Source organism: Poromitra crassiceps (assembly GCF_964638095.1).
Source record: "Poromitra crassiceps genome assembly, chromosome: 20".
Lineage (NCBI taxonomy): Eukaryota > Metazoa > Chordata > Actinopteri > Beryciformes > Melamphaidae > Poromitra > Poromitra crassiceps.
In genome coordinates, this window is record NC_139637.1 from 17,662,424 (window position 1) to 17,674,152 (window position 11,729).

At 45.9% G+C, this 11,729-nt stretch overlaps 1 protein-coding gene across 1 annotated transcript in view; it reads right to left on the bottom strand.

The window, feature by feature from the left end:
- The window catches only part of LOC310794911 (scavenger receptor cysteine-rich type 1 protein M130-like), a gene marked incomplete at its 5' end in the record, with an annotated part of 31,164 nt that extends 20,770 nt beyond the window's left edge, over positions 1–10,394 (bottom strand). The window contains one exon of the mRNA XM_083656946.1: positions 10,337–10,394. Coding sequence (XP_083513072.1) covers positions 10,337–10,394 — 58 coding nt within the window. The remainder of the gene's footprint in view (positions 1–10,336) is intronic.
- Positions 10,395–11,729: the final 1,335 nt, after the last annotated feature.

An 11,729-nucleotide genomic window follows, 5' to 3' on the forward strand; every position in this document is an offset into this window, starting at 1 on the left:
GTGATCGGTGCACCCCTAGTTACATGTAGTCTACGAATAATCATATATTGGGTCTCATAGGATTTGTTAGAGCATTTAATTTTCTTTGCATCCATTAAAATGTTTCACCACATCGACATCAAGATGAAATCCAAAATCTGTGTCTCATGATATTTTACTATAGGGATATTAACAAACATTTGAATATAAATAAATAACTTTCTTCCTTAAAGAAGAAGCTTTCAATAGTATATTTTCCAAATGATTCGTACACAGACCACTCTTGTATATTATTGATACCTCCTAAATTGTAAATAACAAAAAAGAAACATCACGTTTATATTTGTAAGTCAAAATGATACAGTTGATGTCATCATGGGATAAGCCCATTGTGTTTGACCTGGTAGTCTACAGTAATAGTATCACAGCACTTCTACTTATAAATGTACATCTGTAAACATTTTCACTTGCGGTCATAAACTTTGTGTAGGCATACGGATGCATGTTAATACAAATATTTACCAGAATATATTTCCACATCATTAAAACAAATATATTCAGGAGAGAAACATGAACTTTAGAGAACATGACGTGTTTTTGAATCTTTTTTTAAATGATAGAGTTCCTAAAACTGGATCTCTAATGGAAGAGTTAAGGCAATTTACCATCAGTGAATAAATACTATACCAATATTCATGATTTATGACTAACCATGTGTTAACCAAACAAAAACACTAATGAAAACCAGGATATATCAAGGTAAATTTTAATATAGTATCCTATAGCCGACTCCAGGCATGTCCAAAGTCCGGCCCTGGGGCCAATTGCAGCCCGGGGGCAGATTTTAAGTGGCCTCGGCTTGTCTCTCAATACTATATGTGGCCCTCCACACAGTATTCGGGTTTCCATCCACCTGTTTTGATGCAAAATTTCAATTTGCGCATAAAAAAACTGAGTGGAAACGCTGCCTAATTCGCAAAAACCTCCAAATATCGCAAAAAAGTTTTCACGCTTGAGGGAGGCGGAAAAGTCGGGTGTATCGATAAAAGGAAAATGCGAAACGTGCGGTGGAAACAGTTTAAGCGATATTCCGTTGTCTCTCCATTCAAAAACAACACAGTTTGCCTTGATCACTGCAAAACAAGAGATGCCGTGTGTAGCCTCCACACAATAGGGCTACACACGGTAAATAATGGTACGCCAGCACAATACCCACCGTGGTAAACAGAAGAAGACTGGGATATTAACTTTAAGGCGACTCACTTCTAGACTTGAATGAAATTGTATTCACTTACTATCTGCTCCGTGGATTACCATTTTACAATTTCGGAGCCGAAATTGTAACATAGCAACGTTGGTCCACCAACGTTGCTATTTTACAATTTTTTTGGAGATCGGGTTGGGATTATAACGTTAGTTTGCCGAGTCGCACCTGGTAATCCAGAAATGGCGTTATGGTACCTTTGTCTACTTGTAGATCATCAAGAAACTTTAAGTTAATAACGTTAGATGTGTTTAACAGAGCTGTATATCGGGTCTAGCAGCTGATCAGCAGCTCAGACAGCCTCAAACACGAGGTGATTGACAGCTCTATAATTCGCAAAATAGCAGTGGATGGAAACGCGCATTGTTTCGCATTTTATTTTGCCGACTTTCTGAAAATTCGATTAAAAGTTGCGATACATTTGGATGGAAACCCAGCTAGTATTGGTTAATCAAGCAAGTTCAATTTGCATTTTTTCCCTTCACCTAAAGATGACGGCACTATCATACAGTTTGTACAAGCACCAGGTCGGAACAGCACATGCAGAACTAATCTTTTCAGATGGTAAACAAAATACTTAAGAGTACAATTGTATGTGATTTGTGATTTTTTTTTTACAACGCATATGCGAGAAGCCCCCCGGCATTTTCACATTATCTAATCTGGCCCCCATTAAAAAAAAAGTGGACACCCCTGGCCAACTCTAATACAATACAATATATAGGCTACTGTAAGACAGGCTATTGCATATGTGCCGTTCACTCTTGGCCGTATGCCAAACTCAATTAAACAATGTTAATGTTGCCTCGTTATCTGCAAGCTGCTGGTAGCTGACTTTTTCTAAAAGTGTCTGTATTTTCATTAAAAAAAAATTATATAGAAAATTACACGTAAGAAAATAATGATCATTTTGACCTACTGTATAAGCGGTCATATTGACCGTATGGATAAACATATACGGTAGGCTAATTTAACTCAGAAATTAACCACCGCACGCTGACTGGAATGACTTACTGTGATTTATGATCAAGATAACTTTATTGATAAAACCCAGCTCCCAATGTCTAAGATAGTGTCAATCACCACCGATGGTGCGCCTGCAATGGTGGGGTGCACAAATGGCTCCATTGCCAAATGCAAGGACGCCGGCAACGCATTCCCCGACTTCCAACTACCACTGCGAGGTAGGAACCCTAACAACCATAAAACAGCCTGAGATTGATTGAAATGTACAGGTATTGTCCTGTGGAGGGTCTGTGCAGTAATGTAAGGCACTTTTTCACTGTCCTGTGGTGATAGATCGTGTTGGGCTGGTCAATTTAAAAGTAGCTCGCAAGGCAAAGAATTGAGGGGTACCTCAAGTATCCTAACGCAATACTGTAAATGCATGAATCTCTCAATTGGGTGTTTATCACTCAAGATTACAGAGTTTGGTATCTAGCAGTCAAAGCAAGCAAGCACGCAAGACATGTTCCCCAAAACACTTGTTTCTCCATCAATAAAAAGCACCTGCCAAAAACAGATGTTAAGCACACATGAAATATGTTTTTTCTTCAACAGCTAAATCAGGGATACTCAACTTGCTTTGCCCGAGGGCCACTTTTGCAAAATTATAGGAGGCCATGGGGCCAGTTAATAAACAAACATTAATCTAATTTTTTCTGTAGCAGATTGTAGGTGTTTGGGCTGTCAGTTTGAGTTTAGTCTCACAATGTTGTGCACACAGGATAGTTAGTTAGGTTAAGTTAGTTAAGTACAGAATATGTAAGTGCCTGGGCGGTGAGCAGATGGCCATATTTGACCACTTAGCTGGAGCTCAGTCAAGCTTTATTTAACATTAGTTTTCATTGTGAATTAGAAAATGGACGGGGGGCCACTCAGCACCCTATCACGGGCCGCATCTGGCCCCCGGGCCGCAAGTTGAGTATCACTGAGCTAAAGTAATTAAATAACTGTCCAGCTGTCAGTAGTCAGAGATAGACAGTTAGATGTGGAGAGAAAAGTTGGAACTTGCCTTGTGAGGTCACCAGGTCAGGGGATGCTATGTAGAGGAGCAGCAGGAGCGACCACATGGTGCAGCAGCTCCTGCAGAGTGAAGCAGAGGGATGCTCGCACAGCTTTATAAGGTGGAGGATGTGATTCAAGCTCAGCTAAGCACTCCCACCAAATACCAATAGAGAGGCAAAGTGACCGCCTACTTCCTGCTTCAGCACTGTACCAGAGATTTTCATCCGCCATTCATTTTCCCATAGACATTTCGTAAAATGCTTATAAACATACTAGTTTTACTTGTTCAAACCAAACGGTACAGATATATTTAGGAACAGGAGAGACCACATAACATTTCACTCGGACCAAAACGTAAAAAAATTGCGGGTTTAAAGAAAATATTTTTTCGACGTTTTTTTAAGTTTTGGTCCAAGTGATATGTTCTATGGTATCTCCCGATTATAGCGTTAGCTGAACCGTTTGATTTGACGAAGTAAAACTATTTTTATACGCATTTTACGAAATGTCTATGGGAGAATAAATGGCGGATGAAAATCTCTGGTACAGTGCTGAAGCAGGAAGTAGGCGGTCACTTTGCCTCTCTATAGAAGCTGTGAATGACGTGTCTGAATGTCACAAAGGCAGTGCTGGGAAGGTAGATAATTTCCCTGTGCATTTCCCGCCCAAATCTACTTGGACCAATGGGGATGCTGTGAATAATTTTTGCTAACAAGAGGATGGTGTCCTTCATGATCTGCTCTAAAATGCATAACCATATAAATGATGCAGTGATCAAAGGTTGCTACTGTATATCCTTATTAGGTGATGCTTTCTTTGGAGGAGTGTGCATAAGACTGACATGACGCTGTCATAAACATGACAAAGCAGGCATTAAGTAAGCTCAAGTTTGATCCCACTTTTGCACTTTTATATTGTATGCTGTATTGAACTTAAAATCAACACAAACTTGTTTATATACACAGTATGTCCAATCAACACACAAAAATATGCTGCATATCACTTTGTTCATTCTTATAAAATATAGAACTCAGGTTAAAATATAGACTTGTGTTTGCTTAATTCACTAAATCTGGAAACACTATTAACTTATATAGAAAGCAGCCATATTCACAGATAGAACACACAATCTGGACTCTTACTATTTACAAAAATAATAATACCAATAGCCTACTATCAACAAACTGGCTGAAATAATGCTCCTTCAATTATACTGCCAATTATACTGTGAATGGTAAATATGTATTTTCTCTTAAAGCCCACGCTTAATTATAAATGCCCCCCCCCCCCCCCCCCCCCCCCATGAAACAAGATGTGAGTGTCATCCAGGCTGTGGTTACAGGTTCCATCTGACGCGTCTCAGCGCAGTGCTGTCAGGCTGTGGCTTTGTGGTCGGAGCTCCTGAGAGCTGTTGCACATAATCTAGAGACCATCACTAAACTAAAATACAGGTGGGGGAGGAGAGCAGAACTCTTTCACAACTGCTCTCAGAGTGTCCTTGAGCAAGGCACTATGGGTGAATTTGAAGTGTGGCGTTGCGGAAACAGAGTACGGTAAGTGTTCGCAGTCTTACTTCTCTGGATAAACCAAATTTAGGAACTGATATTTTGATGAAAGGGAAAGGATAGGTGGCATGAGAAAATATAAATCAGCAAATAAGAAAGGCAAGAGCATAATTATAATGTTTCTAAGATATAAGATTTTTTTTTCCAATAGCTCAAGGTTCAATATTTTAGCCAGTAGATGTTTCTTTAACATGCTCACTGTCACAAACCGGACTAAATTAACAAGCATAACTAAAACTGCTGGCAAAAACAATTTCAATCAGGAGAGGCCAGTTGGTAGGATTAGACAAACTTTATTTAGCAATCGGCGTGCATGGCAAATGCTTTGGCGCTTGACTCCATTGGCCAGTGGCGCTGCTCTTGAGGCAGAGGAGGGCGCCTGCATGGGGGATCAGGAGTCAAGACTCGTTGGTGGTGGACTGGGGAGGTGGGTGGGGCAAAACAACGCTTCGGGGCCGGCTTCAAGGGAGATGGACTGCCGTGGGCTGCTGCTGCTATGGTCGGCCAGAGAGAGAGAGGTGACGTAGGACCCTTGCTATATATATGAGGATTAACTGACGTCATGTTTGACGTCATAGCAGACGTCATACTAGGATTTTTTGACCACGTTGAGATCGGATTACGCGTGAGTGGCCTTCTGCTTGAACTATGGTCTGGAGACCTCACTTCAATCAGGAGAGGCCAGTTGGTAGGATTAGACAAACTTTATTTAGCAATCGGCGTGCATGGCAAATGCTTTGGCGCTTGACTCCATTGGCCAGTGGCGCTGCTCTTGAGGCAGAGGAGGGCGCCTGCATGGGCTAGGAGATCCCCCAAAAGGAAGATCTGATTACCGGAGGTTAATTGAGATCTGCAGGCGCCAGTAGTTGATTGCACTATTCCGGCCTTCGACCTTTTTAGCGGCTTACAGCTATTTGCGGCTGGCGCTCCCAACTCGGTCGGGCCTTCGATCTTGCTTATCCTGCCTTCGACCTTTTTAGCGACTTACAGCTATTTGCGGCTGGCGCTCCCAACTCGGTCGGGCACCTCGTGATAGCGCTTCCCAGCTTAGCCTACCTGGCCGCCTTGGCGCTTCACGATTGTACTTTTCCTGCCTTCGACCTTTTTAGCGACTTACAGCTATTTGCGGCTGGCGCTCCCAACTCGGTCGGGCACGTGATAGCGCTTCCCAGCTTAGCCTACCTGGCCGCCTTGGCGCTTCACGATTGTACTTTTCCTGCCTTCGACCTTTTTAGCGACTTACAGCTATTTGCGGCTGGCGCTCCCAACTCGGTCGGGCACCTCGCGATAGCGCTTCCCAGCTTAGCCTACCTGGCCGCCTTGGCGCTTCGCGATTGTACTTTTCCGGCCTTCGACCTTTTAGCGGCTAACGGCTATTTGCGGCCGGCGCTCCTAACTCGGTCGGGCCTTCGATCTTGGTACATTAGAGTTTAGCTTGGCGCTTCCCGGCTTGGCCTACTTGGCTGCCTTGGCGCGACTACCCTGACTTTTTTGCTCTCTCTTTCTCTTCCCCCCCCAAAAATGAGCCGGGGAGTTTACTGCGCCTTGCTGGCGCCGTGCTTTCGGGGAGCCACCACCAACGAGACATTTTCTTCATCGGCACGGAAGTCCGGGACATTGTTTGTTGCCATGCTCACCGATTTAAGGGAGGAGGGTTCTTTGGGCCGCCAGTATGGCCGCCTGCTCCGGGCGGATGTAGCTGGAGAATGCCGATGACGACCAGCGGCCCATTTGCTGGAGGGAGGCGGAGGACACTCCTTGCTCGGCGGCCGAGGTGGCCGCTCTGATCCTGAAGGAGTGGCTGGAGTATTTCTTTGTCGGGAGGTTGCGTTGCTGGAGCGTTTGCCTGAGGTGCAGGGTGAACCAGGATCTTGTCATGTGGTGACAAGGTGCGATGAGGAACAGGGGGGCCGAGGGGCCGGTCCGAGGCCTGAGCCTGACGTAGTGAGCCATGGACGAGAAGGGGCAGAAGGGGGAATTGTTCCGGGCGATGACGATGTGCCGATGAGGGCCAGCGGCCCGTTTGCTGGAGGGAGGCGGAGGGCACTCCTTGCTCGGCGGCCGAGGTGGTCGCTCCGATCCTGAAGGAGTGGCTGGAGTAGTCCTTCGTCGGGGGTTGCATTGCTGGAGCGTCTGCTTGAGGTGCAGGGTGAACCGGGATCTTGTCGCGTGGTGACAGGGTGCGATGAGGAGCAGGGGAGCCGAGGGGCCGGTCCGAGGCCTGAGCTTGACGTAGTGAGCCATGAACGAGAAAGGGCAGAAGGGGGCTAGTGCCTTCCTGTATGCTATTGTGTGCTGGGGCAGCGGGGCTCTCTGGCTGCGGTGTCAGAGAAGAGAACGTTGTCCAGGCTACGCTCCATCGTGAACAATGACTCGCGCCCACTCCACGGCGTGCTAGTCGAACGCAGGAGTACGTTCAGTGAGAGACTGATTCCACCTAGATGCAGTACGGAGAGGCACAGGAAATCATTCCTGCCTGTGGCCATTAGTCTATTTAATGCCTTCCTTAAAGAGCACCTCGGAGACGCTCAGTCTCCCTGAGACTGAGCCAGCCGATAGGTTAACTGTGCCTGGCTGAGCCACGTGTGGCGTATAGGGCAAGCCGACTTAATATAGTCCCGGGTGCAATAATGATAATTGACACGGAATGTATACTTACCTGACGTGTTTTGTATTTTGCATTTGCGTTGCATTTACTACTGTTTATTTTATTTTAAGCTATGTGTGTACTGTGAGCGAGCTACTGTAACCTGTCCCGATTTCCCCTCGGGGATCATTAAGTCATTCTGATTCTGCTTCTGAAGAAATGCCAGAGGCATTTTACTTTGAAATTCGTTAAGAACAGGAGGTGGTGTATTAAGACCGGGTAGCTTAACACGGAAAGACGTCAGCATTCCCTGGGCCGTCTGGCTTCGGTCCGAAGTTATGCAGTAACACTCATTCTAGCTGATGCTCAGACAAGCTCCGTGGGCCAGGGGTGTTAGAATGGCCCCTTGCGTGGTTATTATTATTATTGTTGTAATTATTATTATTATAATTATTATTATTATTGTGACTCCCGCTGGCCATTTGCCAGAAGCGATTTCCGCTTAGGCGTCGGAGATAGGCAGGCTGAGATGCCCGCTGGGTAGAATAGTCAGATCGCAGGCCAAGCGCACGAGGTAATCAATGACTCCACGCATGTCCTTCATGTCTGTTTTGACTTAATGCCATCAGGAAAGCGCTTTAGACAGCCTGCCTGCGAAACAAGCAGAAGGAAGTTTGGTTTGGTTCCAGAGGCCATTCGACTGGTGAACAGCCACAGTACGAGAAGTGGTCAGTTTATCTAGACTAGGTCTGTACCTTGACCTTTTGATTTGAACCCTTGAACAAGTCTAATATGCACTTGGATTGTATTGACTGAAATTAATTTGTATTGATGTGACACCTATATTCCTTTGTGGTGTTGGATACACTGTAATCAGGGATCTTGCTTTATCAGTGTCATTTATTGTATTTATTGTCTTGTTTTTTGTATTGTTTTTGGATGTGTACAGAGTACAGCTTGTTTGCAGTATTCATGCCTTAAATTGGCCTTTGCGGGACTAATAAAGTTTTTTTTTTTTTTTTTTTTTTTTAATAAATTGAATTGATTTTACTGGACTGGTAGATTGCCCGTTTAAATGCTGAAGTACTGATACTTTCCTCATGGGTCCTTTCGCGTCCACGGGTGACTGGTCCTCCGGGGTATGCTCGGTGTGCTGTGGTCGTCAACCCCGTCCTTGGTAGAGCAGGTAGCTCTTGAGAGAGGCGGGCAGGGGCAGTCCGTGGATTCCGCTCGGGCGGTCCCTTCCTAGAGCCGCCCGCACGGAGCGCCTGCACAGGTCCATCAGAGGGAGGGGATCCGGATCGAGTCCGTTTATGTACCGGATTCGTATTTCGCAGTGTCACTATGAAACCTAACGTCCCCTCGTCCATGTCCAAGACGACTAACAGAGCGAGTCTGGTATTATGAAGGTGTCGTCGGGCTCCAGGAAGGGGGGTGATAGTGGAGTTGTTGTTTTTTAAGATTGTTGTTCAGATAAACCCCCTCAGATCGGCTAAAGTTAAGAAATTATCATTGTCATCATCACAGGAGCTTCCTAATTTAATTTATCAGTCACCATCAGTCACATGGGGTTGATTGAGAATGAGAAGGCAAGAGTATATAGTGCCTTTTTGAAAACGGCGCTGCGGCCATTTTGGCCTGAAATACGGCTCCTTGCTGGGGCAGAAGCTTAGTCTCCAAAATGGCGGATTGGCTGTGTGCTGTCGCATCTTTACGATAAAAGGTCTCTGGTTACCGTGAACCTCCGTTTCGCAAACACCACAACAAGGAGGGAGACAGCTACTTTTCACACTCTGTTTTGGATTAAGAGGATGTCCTGAAGTGTGACGGTGGATTAAAGACTTGATGAAAAACGTCATGTGATCTGGTGGATTATAGTCTTCGTGACAGAAAGAACAGGATGGAACATGGATGCGAGTTTTACTGCCGAGTGCGACTTTCTGCTTGACTGCATGTAACGTTAAACTTTTATCGTCCATGAATTCCTGGGAGTGCTTATTCTTTTCGTGAATGGATTATTTTACGTCGCTGGATTTGGAAGGGAAGCAAATTGCACTACATTTCAGCTGTTGCCGCCAGAATGAACCGTTCGCCCCATGGACCTTTCGGTCTGCCCAGAGTGCCCGAGATGCCACGGCGCTCCGGCTTCAGCGCTTCTCCAAGCCGGTTCCCGTCAATCACCGTGAATCTGCCCGGCGGCCTGGGGGTCAGTGCGACCAGGAAGTACGTGGCGTCTCGCGGCGGTCCCGCGGCCTCCATTTCCCCAGCGGCTCCCGGCTCTGGGGGCGGCTGCCTCTACTGGTCTTCGCCCGCGGCCTCTCGCACGTCCGCGCCGATCGGCCTCTCCCTCCGGCACGCTCGCACGCGTTCTTGGGCGTCCGCGGCGCGGCGCTTCGTCTTCTGCTCTCCTACCGGGGCCGTCGCAGTGGCGCGCGGGGGGCTATGTTGGCAGCCTGTGGTCCGGTCGCTTCGCCAACGTCTTCGTCAGGCACCTCGGAAGGCAAGTACGCTCCGTGGCCGGTCCGGGACAGGGGACCGATGACTGAACTCGACATGCCAGGAATGGGAATATCCACGGGTAGAGAAGGCTTGTGGGTGCTGATTCGGTCTGCGGATCTGGTGCAAAACAACGCTTCGGGGCCGGCTTCAAGGGAGATGGACTGCCGTGGGCTGCTGCTGCTATGGTCGGCCAGAGAGAGAGAGGTGACGTAGGACCCTTGCTATATATATGAGGATTAACTGACGTCATGTTTGACGTCATAGCAGACGTCATACTAGGATTTTTTGACCACGTTGAGATCGGATTACGCGTGAGTGGCCTTCTGCTTGAACTATGGTCTGGAGACCTCACAAGTCTCCCCACTCCCAACCTGTCAGCTCACCTGTAAGGCCATCACACCCATAGTAAATACAATAGCACACGACACCGCTCACCCACGACCTCCCTCACCATACTGCCCTCTGGGCGCAGGTACAGGATACCTGCAGCCATACAGGTAGCAGCCCTAAACAACTCGCTGAGTGAGTCCTACTCTTCTCTGTCTGTCACCATTTTATGCCACTGTGCTATACCTCATGTGATGTATATACTGTCTGGTACTGTTATGTGTTTCTACTTGGGATGTACAGTACAGTTACTGTTATTAGTCTGTTTGTAAGTTCATTTCTCAGACATGCAGGTAATAAAAGTTTTAAAAATATTATTATATTTATTTTTAAAAACACTGGACTAAAAAATGGTAGAAATGCCATCATCAGTTTTTACAACTGATGACGGTGTTTGGATGAACAAACGTCTTGTTTTCTACCGGTTTTTAGTCCAGTGTTTTCTGTCTTTTTTAAATATACTGTATATATATATATATAATAAATTATTTTTTAAATTATTGTGTTGTGAAAAAGAAATCCCTCGGGGACAATAAACTGCGGGCCATTTGAAAGAAATAGGGGTCTCGCGAGCTACGCACGCTCGATTCCTAGGCTCGCACACTACGCGGCCTCGCCCGCCCTGCAGCTCGCCCAGCTGGCCCTGCAGCTCGCATACGCACAGCGGCCGAGCACTGGCTGCTCCTTAAACATGATTTCAGACGGACAAGCCCGTCTTTTATTATCACACGAACACTTCAACACATGCATGCGGCCACAACACACACTCATGCTGACGGTGGCCGATGAAATCTCTAGGATTGATATCTCCAAAACGCAGGCAACTAACACAAAGGGATCTAGGTGGATAAATAGCACTACAGGAGAGGAAAAATATGTATTTTGGATTTTAGTTGTCTAAAGCAGTGGTTCCAAAGTGGGGGTTGGGACCCCCAGGGGGGTCACGAGGTGATTTCCAGAATGTGTCAAATTGGCCTAAAGAATATGTGAACTAGAAAATGTGTGAAATACAATTTTAAAACTATTAAAAAGAGCACATTTTAAGCATATGTGTTTGTTTTGTTTACGAAATGCACACCGTTTCTATATGCTTCTACGACCTCCGGGGATAGTGGGGCCGCGAACCTCTGGCACCGTTATTTTGGGGCTCAGGGGCTGAAAAGTTTTGGAACCCTTGGTCTAAAGGGTTGTGGGTCTGGGGATGTAGGGATGATTGTTCTGTTTACCATAGTGTTTTTGTACTCTTTTAACATGTAATTTTCTTATCTTAATTATCTTCTTACTACGTTTTAGATTCTATTTTCCTACTGTTTTAAGTTTGTAGTATTGTAGTAGGGCTACACAAAATTAGGTGCCGGGTCGGATTTGGCCTGATTTTGGCTTGAGTTTGACACATGTGACTTAAATGGAATTAAGTGGAATTTGTGAATTGTTTATAGTG